The sequence below is a fragment of the Xyrauchen texanus genome, chromosome 47, assembly GCF_025860055.1.
Source record: "Xyrauchen texanus isolate HMW12.3.18 chromosome 47, RBS_HiC_50CHRs, whole genome shotgun sequence".
NCBI classification, from domain to species: domain Eukaryota; kingdom Metazoa; phylum Chordata; class Actinopteri; order Cypriniformes; family Catostomidae; genus Xyrauchen; species Xyrauchen texanus.
The window spans coordinates 5,963,387-5,986,705 of NC_068322.1; the positions used below are offsets into that span (position 1 = coordinate 5,963,387).

General features: G+C 39.0%; 1 protein-coding gene across 1 annotated transcript in view; it reads left to right on the plus strand.

The window, feature by feature from the left end:
• The first annotated feature begins 10,233 nt into the window (after positions 1-10,233).
• Positions 10,234-23,319, plus strand: part of mdfic (MyoD family inhibitor domain containing) — a 30,285-nt gene continuing 17,199 nt past the window's right edge. Inside the window, exons 1-3 of the mRNA XM_052121201.1 lie at positions 10,234-10,481; positions 10,741-10,902; positions 12,688-12,822. Of these exons, the coding sequence (XP_051977161.1) occupies positions 10,809-10,902; positions 12,688-12,822 (229 nt within the window). The 5' untranslated portion in view covers positions 10,234-10,481; positions 10,741-10,808. The remainder of the gene's footprint in view (positions 10,482-10,740; positions 10,903-12,687; positions 12,823-23,319) is intronic.

A 23,319-nucleotide genomic window follows, 5' to 3' on the forward strand; every position in this document is an offset into this window, starting at 1 on the left:
GGCAAGGCCTGGGCCTGGTATGCCAAAGTGATTGAATACACAATCCAGTGGGCAAGCATCTGTTTGGAGACAGCGCTGTCCGGGGCTCTCCGAAGGCCCAGAAGGTCTCATATGGGAAAAAGGCGTGGTCTAGGAGGGTTCAAACTTCTCAGGAACCTGATGATCATGTCGTGCTTTGTCAATTGCATCGTGATGTGCCAATATAGCAGCTACATACATCTTCAAGGTGGAGGGGGACAGCTGCATCAGGGGTCTTCGCATCAGGAAGAACACCAACTCATGAACACATGCCACTTCATGGCATAGAGCTGCCTCATGAAGGGCGTTCTGGCCTGAGTGATTGTGTTTACCACCGCAGATGGTAGAACACTTAGTTCTTCCACATCCCATCCAGGGACCAGACATGGAGGTTCCAGAGGTCTGGGCGCAGGTGCCAAATGGTGCCCCGTCCCTGAGAGAGGAGGTCCTCCCTCAGGGGAATTTGCCAGGAAGGTGCTGTCTCGAGGAGCTTGAGTTCTGAGAACCAAGTGTGCCAGTGTGTCTGTCCCGAGGGGAGCTCCTGTCAGGGAGTTCCAGAGCAGGTAGTGAGAGGATTCCCAGAAAGCAAACAGGTCTACCTGTTCTTTGCTGAAATGACTCCAAATTATCTGGACCACCTGGGGGTGGAGTCTCCACTCTCCCTTGAGCATCACCTGCTGCGACAGCTGTGATGCTGAGGCTGCCTGGGATGTGAGTGGTCCGCACCTTAGCTGCTGCTGACTCCAGAGGAAGAGATGGCGGGCGAGTTGTGACATGCGACAAGAACAAAAAGCCGCCTTGGCGACTTATATATGCTACCGTCACCGAGTTGTCCATCCGGACCAACATGTACTTGCCCTGGATCCATGGAAATAGCCTCTGCAGGGTGAGCAGTACTGCCAGCAATTCGAGACAGTTGATGTGCCAACACAGCCGTGGTCCTGTCCAGGAGCCAGCAGCTGCGTGCCCATTGCACATGGCGCCCCAGCCTAACTTGGAGGTGACTGTCGTAATCACAACGGGCCTGGAGACTTGCTGTAGGGGGACTCCTGCCCGCAGAAATGCAAGATCTGTCCAAGGGCTGAACAAGAGGCGGCAGACCGACGTGATGGCCAAACGATGTGTGACGTGGCGTCATACCCACCTAGGGACTTGAGTCTGAAGCCAGTGCTGAAGCTGTCTCAAATGCATCAACCCGAGTGGTGTGACTGCCGACGAGGATGCCATATGCCCCATGCCCCAGGGGCCTCTGAAAGTATTTCAGTAGAACCGCTGTTCTGCGGCTGAATGATTCCAGGCATTTCAGCACCGACTGCGTGCGCTCGCTTGTGAGGCATGCCATCATTGAAACCTAGTCTAACTCCAAGGCGAGAAAAGAGATGCTCTGAACCTGGGGAGAGCTTGTTCTTTTCCCAGATGACCCAAAGCCCTAGACGGCTGAGGTACGTGAGCAACAGGTCTCTGTGTGCACACAGCAACTCTCGCGGTGAGCTAGAATCAGCCAGTTGTCAAGGTAGTGGAGTTTGGGGACGCCAACATCCCGTAACGGGACAAGAGCTGCCTCTCCGACCTTCGTGAAGACGCGAGGGGACTGGGACAGGTCGAAGGGTATGACCTTGTACTGATACGCCTGGCTGTCGAAAGCAAACTGTAGGAAGGGTCTGTGTAGAACTGAAACGTGAAAGTATGTGTCCTTCAGGTCTACTGCCGCGAACCAACCTTGATGCCAGACGCATGCCAAAATGCACTTCTGCATCAGCATCTTGAATGGGAGACTGTGCAAGTCCAGATCAGAACTCAAAAAAGTTCCAAGATTGGCCACAACCCACCACCTTTCTTTGGCATGATGAAGTAAGTGCTGTAGAACCCTTTCTTCATCTCAGCTGAAGGGACAGACTCTATTGCACACTTCTGCAGAAGGATCGTGATTTCCACGGGCAGGACAGAGACATTCTCACCCTTCACTGACGTGAAGTGGATGCCACTCGGCTGTGGCGATTACGATTCAGTTCCCAGGTGTCCACCCTGGTTCCGGAATCGTACTCGCCACAGCCGAGTCAGAAGGTCCTGGCCAAACAATGTGATGGGTTTGAAAGCACTAGCCACGCATCCAAGCTCCGGGCGAGGGGCACTAAGGGGACAAATCGCATCTGACGTAACTGGGGGTGAGGCCTCGCAGCGGGGGAGCAGGAAACACTGCGTTGAGGAGCGTTACTTCGTCCTGAGGTGGCTGCACTGAGGGTAACCTCAAAGCACTTACCTTGCTCCGCGTACCCGGCGTAGGGCGGGTCAGCGACTGAGGAGAAGGGCCTTTTGTGCCATCCTCGAGACTCGTCACAACCGGCTGGTGTGGTTTATGAGGTGCAGCCGGAGGCGTGAAGGTGGGGGGACTGCATTCACGGGGCCCTGGCTGTGAGTCCTTGTGTCAGGTCACCGTGATAACTGCGGCTGTGGGCAATGGCTAATTTTTTGTACCGCAGCGCGTCCAGCATCCCTCATCTCATTCAGATTCAGCCATAGGTGGCAATCCTGGACCACAAGAGTGGACATTTAGATCCTTCCAGAAATGATGTTTCTTCTTTCCATCTTCCATTCCAAAATCCAAGATTTCAAGTCATCTCTCTCTATATATCAATATACATGGACACCAATGGCCTTGGCAAACTTGACTGAATAATTAGACATGTATATTGGGGTTTTCAGTGAAATGCCAACAGGGTCAGATCGGCAGCATATGGGTCAGCACTTTACTCTATTCACAACCTGTTAGCTATTTTGCAGCTGTTCACGAGTATGACTGCAGTTTTTGCACACTCCTGCATTTTCCAGCGAAGACAGCACGGTGGCCTTTTACTTTAAAATATGTTATTAGTCATCTAGCAACTCACAGGCCCTGAGCAAACAACATTCCTTTTATTTAAGAGATACATATTTATGAACTTGAGACATGTCTGTATGGACATTTGCTACTGATTATACCTGCATATTTTAGATGTTGCAGAGTTCTCTCCAGATGTGTGCCAGTGAATACAAGCTGCCAAACTCTAAACTTTTTTTTAACCGCCATGCTATAAATGGTGTTTGTTTTCATTTCTATCAAAGCAATTACACATCGTTAATCATGAGTCCTGCTTTAATGAGTTTATTTATAAGTTCCACCTTTGCGTTGCCCTGATAATGTCCCTGACTGAAACAACATGTCCCTGCTGATAAAATGGACGATAAAAAGCCTTTAGCATGTTGCTCACACAGTGACCTAAACAAAAAAAGCAGACAAAAGACAGAAAAAATGGTAAAAAATAACCCTAACGCCATTAATCATCCAGGTCGTCAGGGTTCGTCCAGTTTTCATGGTCCGCTTGAGGAGTGGGGGTGCTCTCTGCTTCAAAGCATGACTTATTAAGTTCTTTTCATTCTGCAGAGACTTCTGCAAGCTTTCTTTGAAGATTTGATCAGTTTCTTATGTGCATTGTGGCTGTGCCATGGTTCAAAGTGACACCTTTCTTTTGCTGGCCATTAAAGTCGAGATGGGAAAAGAATTGGTAAGTCTCCCATTTTTATTCCAATCACAGTGCCCATGAATAAGCTCATTAATGCTAATTACAGTTTTGCTATTCCACCACATTTCTTTCTACCCATTTGGTGGGAGATTTTAATTCCATAACAAAAACCAAATGGTAAGAACACAGAGAGGTGAGTCACAGTGCTCCACAAGGGGCCCTCTATGCCTTTTTGTTAGCTACAGGTAACCCTCCCTCCCTACATGCCTGCTTGGAGCAATTTGTTCTCCTTGATGGTAATAATAATAATTGAGTGGCACAGTTTTCTCTCTAGAAGTTGGAGAAATCGCCAACTTCATAGTAGATATTTTTCATCAAAATGGCACAAAAAAACTTACTTGCTTCTGTAGGCGGGTCTCAAATTCGTGACTAGACTTTTCCTACTCATAAGATCTCTATGAATGCAGTTATTCATATGGTAATTACTTTGCAGTTTTGGAGTCACTCAAAGACCAACTTAAATTGGCCAATGGATTGGTGTAACTTCTTAAAAAAACTGTCAAGTTTCAAATGCTTGGCAAAGCAAAAACAGAAAAAGGAGGGAATTTTGTTCCTCTGTTGCCATTTATGCATACATGCCTGATGTGTTAGCTCAAATATTTACTAAATCACGGTTGGTGGCTTTTTGTCAGGGATGTCATTGTGACAGGAGGTTTTACTGCATGCATGCACTGTACACCCCAGTGTTATAGGGACTTCATCGGGTAGGATTACCCAGGGTCATTTGGTAGTATTTTAGCATTTAGGCATGTTGCAACACAAAAAGATGAAGTCAATAGAGATTTGCTCTATCCTCTAAAATGCAATTTTGACAGATGCTCTGCTGACAAAATAGTGACATGACTGCAACACAACATGATGGCTTGATGCACTCTCTGTGACTTCAGTTCCTTATTTGGGCTCAGAAACGCATGATTTAACACAAGAATAATGTTTGTCGGCTGCTTATATCACAGAATACACAGGAAATCATCGAAGCGCTGTCCCTTAGTGAATGTTCAAATGGCAATGTATGATATTGGCTTTTAGGAAACTTGAGTGTTTTTTGTTCTACTTCTGGTATATTGAAGGATAAATTCTTTAATTATTTTATTAATTATTTATTTACCAATTATTTAGAAACTTCTGTCATCATCTGATGCCAGTCTCTACCTAGCTCAAAGTGCAATATAATGTACATTCCAAACTATTTTAGCTTGTGTATATTATATTCTATTAAAATTAAAATGTACTTAAAAATGTTTCTGTTTCTCACCCACACCTATCATATCATGTCTGAAGACATGGATTCAACCACTGTAGTAGGGTTGCACGGTTTACCGGTACTAAAGAAGTATCACAATATCAAAAAAATTTAAACAGTAAAATATTATCTTGTTGCTAATTTCGGTACCATATTACAGTATGCTTACCAATGGCCTAATTAATATTTACTTCTTACTGCTTCAGAGGCCTTGGGATATGGACTAGTTTTTGTTGTGCTATTGTGTTGTTTTATGTCCCTTTAGTGAGTAAATAATGAAAAAAATTAAATTTTTAGGTGAACTTTTCCTTTAAAATACAACGATCAAGCTGTGCTTTGCGTAAGTTTCAAAACTGATAACTTTAAATCAAGGTGGGTCAGCTAAGCCCTGCTGATGCTGAGTTTTACCAATGGTGCAGAGTCTCAAAGAGCATCAGTATCTGAGTAATTACCGTCTAAGGGGCGCAAAGGCCGAAAGTTATTACCAATCAGTGGAGTAATAGATTCAACACTTATAAAAGGAGAATGCAGCATTTTTCTGCAGCGCGGAGGGTCTCTGCAAGATGGATTAGGTGGGGTTTGTGAGTTCAACATTGACACAGATTCATCGTAAATCATTATGCCACAGACCTAGAGTGATTTCTGTATTAAGAGCCGAAAATGGAGTTCACCCAGTCAATGAGGAGGGCATATTTCACATCAATCACTTCCATGCTCATACATAGGCTTTATCCATGCACCTGTAAGGCCACTGCGAGAATGGACTGAATAAGTTTAGGGCTATTTGTGTACAGTGTGTGTGTGTGCAGAATTCAGGCAGCTTAGAATGTAAATTATTGAGCATTGCAACCACATTACACAATAAATGAGCACATTTGCATTAATATGGAAACACTTCGTTAGTCAAAATTACTATTTCTCAGAATGTATCAAATGCAAAAAGCACTTACCAATTTGCTTTGAGTGAAAATCAGTCCTCCGTTCCTATATAATTAATCAATCGCACGATCATGCAGAACATCTCAGGTTTTTATATCCATAAGGATCTCTTTCTCAACAGCAATACCAGCAATGATGACAGCTGACTCATCAGCAAGATCTTGCACCCTTCGCTTTCAAATTACGTACAAGCATGCTTGCGTCACTCAAGGCCAGCTAGAAGGCCTGGGGCATGTTTAATCTCAAAACGGCGTGCACAGTTTTGCTATGGTTGCCGGGTCGAACGACATGTTTCCTCAAAACAGTGTGCAACGGGCTTTGAGGTAAGTTTTCTCTCATTTGTTGGGTGTGTCAGAGGTGTTACCCAATCACCAGTGACATGCATATAAACCCTGCCGTGTTAAATAGGCAGTGTGCACAATGGATCGAACTAAACTCCTTTACAAATGTGTCCACTGCAGCTTGGTGTATGCAACAATTGAAGACATTAGAAGAAATGTTTGCCCTGTCATCCTGAAATGCAAGGCAAATGTTGGATCACCATAATTAGGAACCACAGTTTTCACATATCCCTTCACTCAATTGGGATGTTCACTGCTATTCTGGATGGCAAGGGCAGTGACCGTATCAACCAGCGTATTTTGTAGTATTAAAAACGTATTAAAGCTGATTTCATCAGGCTATGAAAATTCTTTGAAAAGAACGCAAAGAATGACCTTCTCAGCTGCCATAGTTGCAATGCTTGCATACAACATCAGGGTGTTCAATGCACCACGTTTCCATTTAAATAAACGTTTTGCTACATTTTGTCGGGGCTGAACATGCCCCTGGACTGGGACATATACTAAAGACCACATCCAACAAGAACAAATAAATCAATCTGGTTGGCTGATGAATCTGACAATCTGACTTTAGATGCCTATTCACTGCAGTGGTGAGGGATTCTGTGGAAATTCTGAAGGCCTGATGGGGTGGAGCTCAGACTCACGCGCTGATTCGGCTAAGGAGCTTGGCTTCCGGCAGGCGATTTGTGAAAAAGTTGTAACACTTTACTTGTAAGCATTGAGGAATAAATTCTGATTGGATAAACTTTTTGTATTTTGCCATTCGTTTGTATATGAAGTAGTGGAAAGTGATTGGAAATACATGGGCAAAAAGGTAAATGAGAATGAAAAGATGAAAAAATAATAATTTATTAGGCATGTTACCAGGGTTGGTAGGGTTACTTTTGAAATGTATTCCACTACGGATTACAGAATACATGCTGTAAAATGTAATTTGCAACGTATTCTGTTAGATTACTCAAGGTCAGTAATGTATTCTAAATACTTTGGATTACTTCTTGGTAGATTTTTTTCACTTGTTTTGACTACAAAATCTCTGCCAGTACAGTAAGACAAAATACATGTCACGATTCCCTTGTTGTCTGCCCTGGTTTCACTTGTCTTTGTCCGAACTACATTTTATGTCACGATTCCCTTGTTGTCTGCCCTGGTTTCACTTGTCTTTGTCCGAACTACATTTCCCACAATCCACCTGCCGTCATCACTGCCATTTTGTGTCATTGTTCACACCTGTTTATCATCTGTAATGAATGAGGCAGCGAAGGCAGACGAAGGTTGAGGATCCAAACGCAGTTATCTTTATTGACTAACAGACAGGCAAAACACAAAGGAAAGCCCACAATGGGGAAACAAAACATAAACTAGAACACTCGGGCAGGAGGACACATACCAGGCTAACACCATACAACGATCAACAAGGAGTGAACAAGAAACAGGGCTTAAATACACAAGGACAGAATGATTACAAATGATAAACAGGTGTGAACAATGACACAAAATGGCAGTGATGACGGCAGGTGGATTGTGGGAAATGTAGTTCGGACAAAGACAAGTGAAACCAGGGCAGACAACAAGGGAATCGTGACAATACACATGTTAAAAATACATTCTCTGAAAAACTTAAATATCTGATGCAGTGTTGTTTCTAAATCAAGATAAATCAAAGCGATCTTGTTTGATTTTTAGATATTTTACAGGAAAACAATACAAAAATTATTATCAAGAATACGATTTTTGCCCTAATATCAAAGGTCTTACTAGAGAAAATGAAATTAAGATCTAACCTGAATTTTCTTGATAAAAAAAATATGATCGTGTCTGGTAACATGTGCATGTGAAATGGCTAGAATTAGCATTTTAGCTTAGCATAAAGCTGACAATTTACACAAGGTTTATTTCTATTTCTTCTGCTCCAAACTTACTTCTCTGTCTGCTTGTATGAATGTAACACATCATAAGAAAGTGTTTCACCGCTGTTCAAATGCACTTTGGATCTCATCATTTATATGTATAAATGTTTTCCATCTGAAAGGACTAAATATTAAATAAAACAAATGACAATAAAATGTAAAGTAATCTCTTCAGTAATCAAAAAACTTTTGAATGTAACTGTTTTCTAATTACCAATTATTTAAATTGTAACTGTAGTGGAATACAGTTACTTATATTTTGCATTTAAATACTTAATCCCGTTACATGTATTCCGTTACTCCCCAACCCTGCATGTTATGCCAGCAGAGAAGGGTTTGCTGGCCCTGAGAAATCGACACTGCTCAAAAGGGGGAAACATTCATAAAGAGACTAAATAATGTCTTTATTCACAACCAGAAGTTATTTGGGTTTTAGTCTATACCCTGATAGCACACATACATCACAGGTCTATTTGATGTTAGTGCTTACATCTGGAAGACATATTTTTTACATTGTTTGCTCATCTTCAATACATCTATAAGCCAATTTAACATTGATACTGTAGAGGGTGTGGTAAGGGACCGTCTGAAAAGTCCACAAATGGTGGCAAAACTGTGGATTTTTAATTTTTTTAAATGTTCAATAAGATCAAACAATGAATGAATACAATCATAAAGACAAGTACAGGTGAAGGAAAAAAATAAACAAATTAAATCATTTAAAATTATAAAAAAAATTATATATAAACCATCCAAAATGTATACATAAATAAGATAAAAGAGAATAAATATCAAAAACATTTAAATAAATATATATTTTTTCATATAAATGATGTATTTTTTTTATAAGTCATGGGTCAGGAAATGGCTCATTTTATCAAATAAGTAAAATTTTCATTAATAACGCTTATGAACATTTATTAAACTCTGAAGGATGTGGTTAGGGGCCGTGAATCACAGGTAGGCTTCATACTAGGTATGAACTATGTAGTGGCCAAAAATATTGGCACCCTTGGTAAATATGAGCAAAGAAGGCTGTGAAAACAAATCTGCATTGTTTATCCTTTTGATCTTTCATTCAAAAAATCTAACCTTTAATTGAATTTAAACAATTTAAAGAGGCGAAATATCGAATTATTAAATACATATTTTTCTCCAAAACATGTTGGCCACAATTATTGGCACCCCTAGAAATTCTTATGATTAAAATATATCTGAAGTATATACCGATTCATATATTACATTTGTTGAGTGCACCTGGGTGACTAGGAACATGAAATCAACTTCCTGTTTAGCAGAGGGTATAAATATGAGGTAACACACAAGACAAATTCCCTTAGTCATCAATCACAGTGGGTTAGACTATAGAATATAGATCTGGTGTGCGGCAAAAGGTTGTTAAGCTTCACAAAATGGGAAGTGGCTATAAGAAAATAGATAAAGCATTGAAAATACCCATTTCCACCATCAGGATAATAATTAAGAAGTTCCAATCAACAGGAGATATTAAGAATTGGCCAGGAAAAGGATGGGTGCCTATATTGTCTCCAAGCACAGTGAGGATGATGGTTCAAGTGGCCAAATAATCTCTAAAGATCACACTTGGAGAATTGCAGGAATTAGTTGGGTCTTGGGGAAAGAAAGTCCAAAAAAAAAAAAAAAAAAAACTGAAGAGGAGAGTCCACCAACATGGACCTCTGAATTTGGAGGATCTGTTGAGATTCTGTATGGAGGAATGGCCTCGGATCCCATGCCAGGTGTTCGCCAACCTCATTAGGCATTATAAGCAAAGGGAGGTTGCAAAAATAATTTAATATGGGTGCCATAATATTTATGGCCAATGCAATTAGGAGAAAAAAAAATATTTATTTAATAATGAGACATTTCGCCTGTTTCAATTGTTTCATTTCAATTAAAGGTTAGATTTTTGTGATTTTTTTTTTAATGAAAGATCAAAAGGCTAAACAATGCAGATTTGTTAAGCCTTCTTTGAGCATATTTACAAAGGGTGCCAATATTTTTGGCCACTATTGTATGCTAATTACAGTCAATGGGACGTCTTAATGAACATATCTAGATAAATACGCCCGCATGCAAAATCACTTCTACATAGTCTCATTGCGAGCACAATTCTGTCAGTCCACTCACATTCTCATGCGGTCCATCTGAATGCAGCTGTTTGTGCTCATCTGCGTCAGAATCCGGATGTGATGCAAAATGTTTCAGCTCAAACTTTCTCCTGCAACAGCAGCAGCTCGAGCGCGCGTAGGACGCTCGCGCTCAAACTCATTGATCTGCCACATCTTGACAGTGACTTTTGAACACTTTTTCAGATGAATTTGAAAAGTTTTACAGGGGTTTGATCCTCTAAAGACGGTAACTTTTTATTTTTTTATCCTAACGGGACGCGGTTTTGCCTGAAGAAAGGATGCGAATGAAGACGTTTGGGAGTTGACATGTTTGAAAGGTACTCAAAACTGTTTAACTTTTTATAAACAGAAACCATATTGAATTGTCAAGCGTATAAGAAGTTCAAAACGGTGTTTGTGACGTTTTGTGTTCTTCCACGCGATACAAGCATAGCAAAACTTTCCACTGCAGTTTAACGACAGTTCACTGGATGACGTAACTCTTGAGAAAAGAAATGGCAACGCTTTTGTTTACATTTAAAGGTTGACACAACAATTCAAATTTTTTTTATTTTTATGTTTTTTTTATTTTTACAGGTTCGACTCTTGATTACGTAAGATTACGTTTTCGGGTGTGTTTAGTATCTAAACTAGAAGTCTGGCTCATGTCCTCGGAGACTATCTTACCTCCGGAGGGGCCTGAAGGGCCAAAAAAACAGCTCCAACAGGAAACAAGTCTACTTCTGTCCAACTCACCAGGTAAGAGGGGTGATCTGAGCTTCTGTAAACACTTATTTATGATGTCACAAATAGCTTTGACGGTGCACTAGTTTTTATCACTTTAAGCATGGATTAATAATTATTTATGGCATGCATGCATACATTTAATTTGGTCAGTAGCCAAATAATGACGGATACATATTTGTAATGCACACTAACAAGACTAGGCACATGTTCATGACTGGTAACTGTCTTGCATAAATAGTAACGTGCAAACAGATTCCTCATATGTATGTTGTGCCAGTAGGCATGATAGTGTTTTCATTATTTTCCAATAAAGACTGAAGGAGCGCCTTGGTAACTATTAGCAGGAACCACTGCCAATTATAGTTTTTAATTAACTTTCTAGTTGCTTGTGAGATTATCACATGTAAAATAAGCTTGGACTCCCCCCCTTCTTTTTGCTTAGGCACTGAAACGTTAACCATCCTATTTATACCAAGCATCATTACAGCACTGTCAAAAAATGGCAAAGTAGGACAAAGTAAGCAATCACAGGCTCTGGTGACAAATGGATTTTTGTAGGGCCTTCAAAGTCTCTCCAATAGGACTGGATTTCCCTCCCTGGGGTCTGTGTATGCTTGGAGAATAGTGCAATTTATTTCAAACTGTAATCACTAAATACAGCGATGCATCATGAGGCGATTTGAGAAGTTATAGCTGGAATAAAGGGTTTCCATTCTTCAGACTCAAGGCCGGATAAAGTGATATCAATCTCAGTATCTAAAGCTACTGTGTCGTATTGATTTTTCTCATAATATGTTGTAACAAGGACTGTAGGAAGAAAAACTAAACAAACAAAAAAAAAAAGTGAAGACATGCAACTGTTTGCTGAGTCACACACTTTATTTCCAGCTTTCACTTGACTGATGGAAAAACACAGTTCTGTATAATAGCAATGCTTTGACAACATTAAATAAACGAGTGCTTTGCTACTGCCTGTGTACAAGTGGGGCCACATTGAAGGCTGCCTCTAATGGAAATGATCTGTTGTGTTTCACAGTAACAGAGTCGGATATTTGTGGATCTAGAAACATATTGTCATGTTTAGAGCTTAACGGATTAGTTCACCCCAAAATGTCATAATTTATGCATACCCATGTGTTTTCAAACCTGTATGATTTTTTTTTTTATAAGGAGAACATTTTAATAATTGTCCTGGTTGCTCTTTTCCATGCAATTATAATAAATGGGGGGTATAGAAGCTTTCAGGCTTTCAAAAGAATGCAAATGGACCATAAACATTGGTCCATATTGCTTGTGTGCAATATTTATATTCAGCTTACAGGTTTGAAAAAGTGTTTCACTTTTTGGTGAACTGTTTCTTTAAGTGCAATGCTCAAAAGTCACCTATACTTTTGAAAGGCTATCAGGCAAGTTTTGCCCACATCCATTAATAAATCCATTAATGAATGCTGTCTTTACAGCTGTAAAAACTTTGGCAAATATTATGCACCCAGGAGTAGAATCAAGAAAATGAGATCCAGAATTCTGGCTTAGGCCTCCCTGATCCGCCCACACAGTTTTGTAACCGTTCACCAAAGGAATCTGTTTTATCTGGCAAATTAGAGCTGCTCATTTTATTCTTGATGCCTAGGAAAGCCAATATGAACATTGGGCTTTTGCATGCTTTGCTTCCTGGCAGCTATGAACTAGAGCAAACTGGAGTTCTGAATAGTGAGGAAAATGCCATTTAGCTGATAGGTTTGCTACTGTTACTGTGTTTGATTAAATTTTTTTTTAAACGTTTTCTTGTTTGTCCAGATAAATGCAACAGTTGCACTGATGAATCACCAAACTCTACAGAAACATCCAAAACTTCGCTACTCGGAGATCACAATGCAGATGAGCAGTGTCACATGACCGGGGAGAGCCACACCCGTGATGACCTTGTTAGAAGTAAGTGATGACAAATGTGTTAGTTTTGTTATACTGTCATGCTTGTGATCATTGGCCAGACTCCAATGATCATGCATATTTTTGTCAGATGTTAACCAGAAGTTTCGTCTTTGGTTTAATGAGGATTATTCTTAATAATGGGACATAGATGATAACTTTATCTTTCGATCATATAGCCAACACCATGTTAGCGATTGCAAAATGGAAAAGCAATTCCCCTAATGTCATTACACGCTTCTTATCATATATGAATTGAGAACATCTAGTTTTGAACTTTATTTATTTTTTATTACCAATCAAGATTTGTTATGTATATAAAATTGATTCCTTATAAAGAATTTTTTTGTCAAGTTAGTGGTATTTCACCATAAACTTCAAAGCATTTCACGATCAAATCTCTTTTGGAATTATCAGCTTGGATATCAACGTTTGTCAGCATTTCCTACAATTCGACATTACTGAAAACCAAAGCTTACATCTGGAAAACAGATGGATGTGGTTTTAATTCTTTAGACCGTTTACTGTGCTGATAACTGATTTGAAACTTCCTATGACTATTTACTGCAGCTCTGATATTCTTTGCCTTTGAGAGAAACTTTGTGATGATTTGAGATTATGATAATGCATAATCTGTATGCAAACTTGTTTGCTCAGTTTTATCATTGTCAAGATAATACTATAGGTGCAAATAGCATTGACTGTTTGGCATTCATCTTAATTGTTATGTATGTGTTCTTAGAAAATGTTTTGAATTTAAACCAACATGTTTCAAATCCAATAAATTTGGATAATAGTTAACGCTACTTTCAGTCATTCCTCTGCCAAAGTCTTGAAAGTTTAGTGAGGAAGGATATCCCATTGTGGTTTGGCCTTGGTTGGCCTGGATATGGAAATCACAGCTGAGAACTTGAATGTGCTGAAATGGGAGCTCTCTTACCTGGTAAAGCTTGGAGTTGCATCACAGACATTTCTTGCTCTCTCAGGTTTTGCATATTATAAACATTTTGATTTTGATAACACCTTGGACTAGTGTTGTCAAAAGTACCGGTACTTCAATACGAAGTTGGTACTAACATTTTAAAAGATGTAACAATACCAGTGGTCCCAGCACGCTGCCTGACTATCACACAACTGCTGTTAAATGCTCACCCACTTATTTGAGCATGTGCTCTTGTACTCCTGTTACACTGAAGAAGGCAATTAATCAAGTTAAAATCGAATATGCCCTAGTGTGGCTGCATTCCAGCTGCGTGCATTAAAAAAAATGTATGAAGCAGACTGCTCATACACTGGAAACTCCACAGACATTCAGAAGTAGTGAAGCATCTGTCAAAACCACACATCAAAATAAAAGCTCACGTCAAAATAAAAGCACAATTCATGCATGCTTAATTGTGAAACACTTGCATTTCTTTTTATTTATTATTTATATTGAAATGCAATTTTAAATAGGCTAAAGGAGTGTGTTCAGTAGTGCATTACCATATTAGCACATTTTTACAGTGGTATCGAAATTGGTCTCAAGAACTATTAAATATAACTGGTGTTGGTACTGACTACTGAATGTCCTGACCACCTTGGACATGCATGTGAGATCCATGTTTGTTCAGCCCGGTTGTTGTACTAACCCATGGCATTTTTTTATGCAAAAGTGGTTAAATGGATGTGGAGTCATGGAAAAGCTCACTCATCACTGGTCTGGCTGGAAATAATTAGGGAAACAAAGATTTGAAACAAAGCATGTGATTGGAAAATTGTCACCACTCAATTTTGGAGGAAAAAAAAATTCTGACACCCACTTCCCACTGTCCCGTTGTATGGAACTCTGGTGGACCATGCAGGAAACCTGTTCCATGCAAGATGCCAGAGATTGCCCCTTTTCTCTCTCTCTTTCTTTGTCTATCTCTAACTTTATCTATGTTTTTTCTCTCTCTCTTTTTTTTTTTTTTTTTTTTTAGATGTTCTGTCTTGAGATGAGAAAAACACTTCAAATGTAATTTTACTAACAATATTCCTGTTCACCTCATGTTATTAGCTTAAAACTTAGTTGTAGCTGCATTTGCATATGTTTTTAGGCGGCACCTAGGAACAAGGAAACGAGAAAAGCTCCCTGACCTTTTTGAAGAACTGAAATTTAAAGTATGACTATTTCTCTGACGTGTTTATTTAGTACCGTTACTACTGATTGCTTTGTCTATGTGTTTGTTGCTGCAAATCAGTAACGGCAAACTTTTCTAGGTTGCAATTGTTAGATTTTCTCACACTTTTTGTCCTGTTTCTTTGTTTTTCACCCAAGTCTATTAAGCCATCTTTACACTGCCAAGGTGGCACAGAAGCTGTATTTAAACTAGCATTTAAACTCTTAAATGCTGGTCAGAGCAGGCATAACTGTATTACAATTTCATACATAATATGTTATTAATGTTTTAAACCTACTTTTTTTATATATATAAATATGATATTAAATAAAATTTTAATTGATACCCTAAATATGAAACTAAGTTATGAAATATAAGCTCTGTCATTACAAAAAATGTATTTAAGGCTGCTCTGAGGTATGTTAGAGCAGGCTGAATTTAGACTGGCTTTTATGTTACATTGCATCTTCACACAGAATTTTAAGTAGGATTAACTTGGCAGTGTAAAGACGCCTTAATATCACTTCTGGATTCAACCACTAGGTCATATGGGTTACATAAAGCTGTTTCCTTTGTTATTTTTGGAACTACAAAGGTCTGATCACCATTTACTTGCATTGTATAGAGTTACAGAGCTGAGATATTCTTCTAAAAATCTTTACTTGTGTTCTGTTGAAGAAAGAAAGTCATACACATCTGGGATGACATGAGGGGGAGTAAATGATGAGAGAATTTTCATTTTTGGGTGAACTATTCCTTCAAATGGGCCACACTAACACACATTTCAGCAATTTGTGCCATTGTAGAGCATGCTGGCAAAACCATTGCTATATAATGCTGTTCACTGCTTGTAGCATGTTCTCATGCCTTGGAGGAGTTTCAGTTATGTAAGAAGTGGTGAGTTTCCCAACTGAAAGGTTTGTTCAGGCCTGGAACTGAATGCATTACAAGGTAATGATGTAATAAGCAAGAGGTGTTTAATCACTGAATTATTCACGTGACAGTCATTTTTTTGAATATATATCATTCTGTATGACGACAACATCTCTGTTATTTCTGGAATTTTAGGAACTCATTACCAAGTGCTTACCGTGGGATCAGGTCATTGATGTTCGTGAACGGGGAAAGAAAGACATTCTAGGGTGAAATACAAACATTTTCAAATAATGTTTTATGCTTTCTTGGGCATCTGCTGTAGCATTTCAATCATTAAAAATGAAAATATGTTGTTGTTTCAGAATCTGAGCCAGGCCCGAATAATATTTCTACGAGGATGCAGTATCTTTTCTGTGCATTTCACCTGCATTATTTTTTGAAGCGTGCCTTTATTTTGATCTTTTTGGGCGGTTTGGAGTTGATTGATTCAAGATGCTAATTTTTCAGACCACGTCTTTCTCGGAAGCAAGAGCCCATTATAACAGACGAGTAATTTTCAAGTGATTACTTAGCCGTGGGTCATGGAATCAAAACTGGAATAAATAGGATGAAATGCTAGTGCAGGGGTTGATTAAAATGGCCATTGTGATTCTACCTCTGTGCTAATTATTTCCTCATTGTCTTGGTGCAGACATATTTCATATGGAAAAATTCCCAGCATTTTAATTAATGTGCTCACACAAGTGCCAAAGCCCTTTTGGAGCTCTGCAGGTTGCCGTGTGTTGAATTCATTTAAATTAACTCCGATAAGGTGATCTACACATCTGTGAGCTATAGGTTTAGCATTCCATTAGCATTTTTGATTGTTCTCATTGACCACTAGTGCAATTCCATTTGAATCCGTATAGGGAGGGAAAAGGTTGTTTGAACAATAACAAAGATTGAAAAGTGGCATCTATCTTTTAATAAGATGTAGATTTGAGGCCCACACTGTGATAAGTGAGGTAGATGGGAGAATCTAATGAAAACCTGTCCAGGCCACATATCACCCCAAAATCAAAAGAACAACAAAATATATTTGAAGGAAAAGTCTATTTATTGCACCATTAATATATTTAGCATTGTGCATTGTCCGATTATTCTCAATGATGAATCTCACTTTCAATGGTCAATACTTTGTAGGACAAAATAATATTTTTCAGCAAAAAATAAAAATGCATGATTTTAATACAAAATTAAATCAGAATGTTCTTGACAGGATTTGTGAGATTCATGCAGTTGGAACCTGACGTGGTGTTGCAACTCTGCAAAGATAAATTCCCATACCGCAGCAACCCGAACCCAGCACACAATGCAAGATGAAGCATCTTTCAGTAAGACTGGCAGAAAACCACTTGAAATAAGAGTTGAGCGGGAGGGATTACTGGCCCTCTAACAGGGTTTTGGCTCCAACATTAAGGTTAAACCTTTTTCTATTACAGTGATCTCTCGTGATGTGCTCCCCCCTGCCCTGCATGTTTGCAGGTTCACCACACCTCTGGTAGGTCATTCTGTAAGGCCTCTGATCACTCGGGGGTGACCAGGGAGCCACCAACTGACTCCATTCAGACTGCACTCCCTGCTACAGCTAAAATCGATACGGCCATCTCCCGTCAAAATCCTCTTAGAAACAGATGAACCCCCCTGTCCTTTAGCCTGATTCCTGGGCTTAAAGTCTTGATTGGCACCCTGAAGACAGAGTCCAGTGACCCACAGCTGTCACATTAGTGTGGTTAATGCTGAGATTGAAACAGAGCAAATAAAGGAACCTTGTCCATAGATATTTTTTTTAATAAACTCTGGCTGGCTTTAGTTGCCACTGGAGTCTCTGTTATCCCTGAAACTCAGAGCCTTACCTCGTTCTGTATGTTCAACTCAACCTGATTTTATTAGAACACTGGTCATCGCCATCAGCTTGATTATAATTTACTAATAAATGTCCACGTAATTAAGCAAGGTTCCTACAGTCATGGTAAACCTGGAAATTGCATCACTGGAAAAGTTATGAAAATGAATAAAATCTTAAAAGTCCTGTTTGAGAAGAATATCTCAGCTCTATATGTCCATACAATGCAAGCGAATGGGAATCAGAACTCAGAAGGTCCAAAAATCACAAAGTAAACATAAAAGTATTCCATTTGACTCCAGTGGTTAAATCCATGCCTTCAGAAGTGATATGGTAGGTGAGGGTGAGAAACAGATCAAAATCGAAATCCTTTTTTTATCCACATTTGACCCCTTTTGAAAGTAATGTCCACACCAGAATGTGGAAGTGAAAGTTTATATTTACAGTAAAAAGGGACTTAAATATTAATCTGTTTCTCACCCACACCTATCAGTTCAGTTCAGAAGATATGGATTTAACCACTGCAGTCTTATGGATAACTTTTATGCTGCCTTTATGTCCTTTTTGGACCTTCTGAGTTCTGATTACCATTCACTTGCATTGTGTGGACATATAGAGCTGAGATATTCTTCTCAAAATGTCATTTGTGTTCAGCAGAAGAAAGTCATAGACATCTGGAATGGCATGAGGGCAAGCAAATGCACCTCCACCTCAAAAACATCCAATGTCCTTTTTTCTTTTCTTACAACGACCTCAAAGAGATGCCTACTGCTTCTGAATCCTTGTTCAGGTCCTTTTCCAATGTTTTCTCTGCATGAGATTTGTTTTGGGAGTTTGGTGGAATCTGTGAGTCACCAATGTAACTGAAACTGAAAAAAAGCACCTCCAGGCTCTTCACATCTGTGTTGCTGGGTTTTTGTTTGGAGTTGTCATGAGGTAGGGTGGAGCACTCTTCGATGTAAGTCTGGCAGCTTCCTGAGCTCAGTCTGAGTCACATCTTATTTGATATTTCGAGAAAATGTGGTAGCTGTGTAAAACTGCTAATTATGTGCAAGATGTGTGCTTTACAACAGCAGTTGTGAAGAACTTTTGCATTTATTGCATTCCTCCATTCCCTTGTGATGGAAACAGATGTGGATTTGGATTGTGTGTTTCAGGATTTGAACTAATGGCACTTTTCCACTGCACGTTATGGTTCGACTCGCCTCAACTCTACTCGATTTACTTTTCTGAGCATGCACTGCCATTGCAGTTGCCACCTCAACGTGGGTGGGATTATAGGCTGATCGTCATAGTTGCGCCGCCTCTACTGCCGTGATATCATCTTAAACAAGACACAAACTGACCAAAACGATAACACAACTGCTAGCTATTAGCTACTAGCTCAGTGTGCTGCATAAAGCAGTTGTTGCATGGTGATTTTACACAAGTGTAACTGTTAAATTGGCCTGATTATTTTAGAAGCAAGCTTCCAGTAGCTGGTCAACTAAATAAAGTGAAGCTTTCATGCAGATTATAAAGGCTCCCTCCCATTGCTCGCCGGTTTAGATAGCGTCCATTTGGTTGAACCACCAAGTTTTTTTTTTTTTTTCACTTTTCCCTACAGTGTTGGTTGGTCTGGTGGTAGCCGTGTGCGCCCAACAGCTGAGACGCTTCCTGAGATACCTTTTCGTTTCGCTCATCGCTAACGAGAGGACCGTCTGCACCTCGTTTATTGTCTATGGTGTGGTTTTGCGTACAGCCATTTCTTTTTTCCCAATTTGAAAGTCATTTGAACAAATTATACTGTTATCGCTGTTACTAACTTTAAAACTAGCAGGTTTATGTCAAGTGTTGGAAATCCAGTGATGCTGGTATTGACTATTCTCCCTGACCAATCAGTGATCTGCAGGATTTTGACGTCACATTTAGTATCGGCTCAGCTTGCTTGGAACATCGACTGACGGTGGTACTAAACAAAGTACCAGGTTAGAAAGTAAATGATATTTAGATTTCATGTTGCATTTAAGGTTCCATACAATAAGTGGGATAATGTACAGTCAGCTGGTCGTTATCACAAAACAATCATCATGAATGACTGATTGCACATTAACCCACTTAAACAAGAATCTAGCAAAGCTACATTTAAAAATAAAGTCACATGCATCTCAATCTTCATTTGAACGTTCTCTGTTAATTATTAAATACCAAGATCTAGATTTTACTCTGTGCGCAATCCTCTACAATAATGAGAGGAAACCACTTGCATTTGCAACCAAATTGTGCGCTATACAACTAAAATGTCTACGATTAGCCACTGGCTGAGGAATGTTCAGATTTCACTCATCAGTAGTTGTGTGGTATAGTGGGTAAGAAGTTCAGCACCCTGTTGTGAGTGAAAGTTTGGTTTGACTCGTTCAGTGTGTGTCAAAATACGAGATCCACGCAGTCTATTTGTCATTGAATAATATCTCTTTAAAACCCTTCCTATTCTTTACAGTCAGTTGTTGATAAAAAAATGACAAAATATAAACTATCCTAACCACATATGGCACTGTTGAGGTAAAACCATTTGAGTCCTCTCTTGGTAATATGTGCTCATTGACAGACGCTCTTTACAGAACAGCCGGTTTTCTTAGACACGGTACTGTTTTTAGCACGTGTTCAACAAATCAATGTAAATACTTGTAAATAGTTAAAATGATGCATGTAAACAATAAACGTAATAAAATATATTCAATAGAATATCATATTTATTGATGGGATATGTGGATTTGTTCACTTTTAAAAACTAAAATGTAACAAATTATGAAAAACAAACAAAATATAATAAAAAAAAAAAATATATATATATATATTTTTGTAAGGTACTTGGTTAGAAGGCCCCAGTTTGATTAACAGCATTAGTTGGGAGAGAATTTCTTTCATATGTAAGCAAAGTGGACATTATAACTGAACCCAAATGAATCAATATCGATTTGAGACTGTAACGTAGTCAATGGAAAGGAGGCGAGAACCGGCTTGTCAACAATATAAATCATATTTTATTGCTTAACTTAAATAAAAGACAAAAACACATGTCCGTAAACTATCTCTCTCTCCCACACAATCCTCCGCAGTCAACCTTTATCCCTCTCGGAGGCTTGACTAGCCTGATAAGGGACCGGGTGTGTATAATCAAGACCCGGCCCCGCCCTCCACCCTGCCACAGAGACCTTGTGAATCAAAAGTAGGAAATCAATAGCCTGGGACAAGGATCATTTATGCAGATTAGCATTCACTATACAAAAATAGTTCATTGCAGATTGCCACAATAGACCAATAACAATCAATTATTCCAGAGAGATGTGTAAATTTTGTTTTGCTCTGGTTAATTTCTTTAACTCTACGAGCCTTGTTTAAAACCTTTTGTAAAATGCAGATATGACCATACATTCTATATTAATATGCCAAATTGTCACGATCCCGGTATTTTGTTAAAAAGATTAACCAGTTCTGACATAGAATCGGTTCTCTGTACTCAACCCTACAGCTGATTGTCTGGGTGTCATTTAGAATGTTCATTTCAACTCATCTAGTGTAGACGGCCTCAAGCCAGTGCATTGCGCCACGTCGCATCAACAGACATGTCCGGTGTAGACAGTATGTAATGAACTATATTAGTGAAAGAATGACTTATTCTAAATATTATTCTTTCTCTGCGTCGTACCTAAGAACACCCATTACCCATAGTAAAATCACTGTAATGCAAGGCTTATCTTATTGCTTTATTAGCATTTCTCAAATTATTAATAGATTACTAAATCCACAACGACATCAACTTGCCTTTAATGCATAGAGTGATTTTTTTCACCCTATCTTACTTGCAAGGATTGAGGGATTTCTGAAGGGCTTGATTTTTATAGCTTGCATGTCCAATACAGCAAATGCTGATTTGAAATAGAAGTATAATTGATGAAAAGCTCAAGCTTTTGCAATCTTTTTCTTTGTCTTTCACATTGCTGACTGCCTTATAAAATGTAATTAAGCAGAACAAGGTCCGAAGGGCTTATTTTTTTTCCCACTCAATCAGCAGCCAAATTACTAAATTTGAAATTAGTAAATCCCAGACGCCCGGCTCGGTTTGCCATTGTTATGGAGAGATGAGTAAAAAAAAAAAAGAAGAGTGAGCGAGTGGGACAGACAGTGAATGACTGCGAAAGAGGGTGGCCCTGGAATATTAAACACCTTCTCAGGTGTTACATCTCTACGGCAGGTTTCGTTTGAACAGCCAAATTTAAATGATTGTCAGAAAGAATTAAAAGTGTGCAGTAGCACAAAAAAGCTGAGTAATAGTGACTATCTATTCATCTTCGGCTCGAAATGAGGATAAAATAAGATGTGAGCTATGATATCTCTCAGAAATGAGATATTGTAGGGTGCCAGAAAACCGGAGGAGGTGCCATAATAGAGTTAAAACAGCTTTGGCATGTGACATTTGGGGCGGCTTCAAAGAAGAGGGCAATTACTATGATCAAGACACATAGTATTCTCAAATAAAGGTTTAAAAGACACAAATTGGATGAAAGTTGAAATAACTTACTGAAAGTACATAAACCTGTTGTGCATGATACAATGTCAGGAAAGGCCTTGGTGTTCCAAGTACTTTAAATTCAAAGTGAACTAAAAATTAACTCCATAAACTTTCTTAATGCCTTTTTCTTATTGTGCACGATTCAGAGGTGTGCATATATATATTATAATTTTTATTTTTTTAATTCATAATCTTTTATCAAAATGTAGTATTTTGCTCCACCTCTGAAACTACTACGCTTTTGTCATGAATCCTTCATATGTTTTCAACTCCTCCCCTCCAACCACCATTCACGTAGACGTCTTTTCACAATTCAGTCAATTCACAATGGATAATATTAAGTCTAGCCCTACATTCGTTTTCATTGGATATCCTGTGTCACTTGGAATATGCCTATGTGAGAATACAGAAGTAAATTGGGTTGTGAACAAAAACGCAATTTTCACAGTTCGTTTTACACTTTGGAAGGTTCTGAAATAAGTGGATCCAACATGCGCAGTAGATCAAATGCACCACAAGTGAAAATTTCAATTCGTATACTTTTTCTTAAACATTCCCCTCTACTCAGGAAGACCTTGCCATCATGTCGGAAGGTCAGGCTGTAAACATCTTTAATGTGCTGATGAACATTTTCTGTCAGAGGTCTTTTTAATAATATTCCTTCTGCTTTTCCTTCCCTGCAACCAAATTCCCATGGTTTTGTTTTATAAATACGGGGACGCAATTTCAAATGAGAGTGTATATTGCTTTGGATTGAAAGGTGCAAGCTTTGCCATAGGTGTTTGTATGGAGAAATGCTACCCTGGGCTGTTTTGGGAGATGGTGGGAACTCTCTTGGTAGGTCAGAGCACATTTACAAATTAGCATTTCAATCAGAGAGACTGGCCCATGGAGCATTAAACAGGTATTTGTGTTGCATTCATATTATGTACACCAAGCTAAATAAATTCTAATATAGAAATGTCTGAAGGATTATTTGTCAATCTTTTTCATTAATAATTTTCAAAGAAGTATATTTTGTTTGTGTAGAATATACAAAGTAGAAA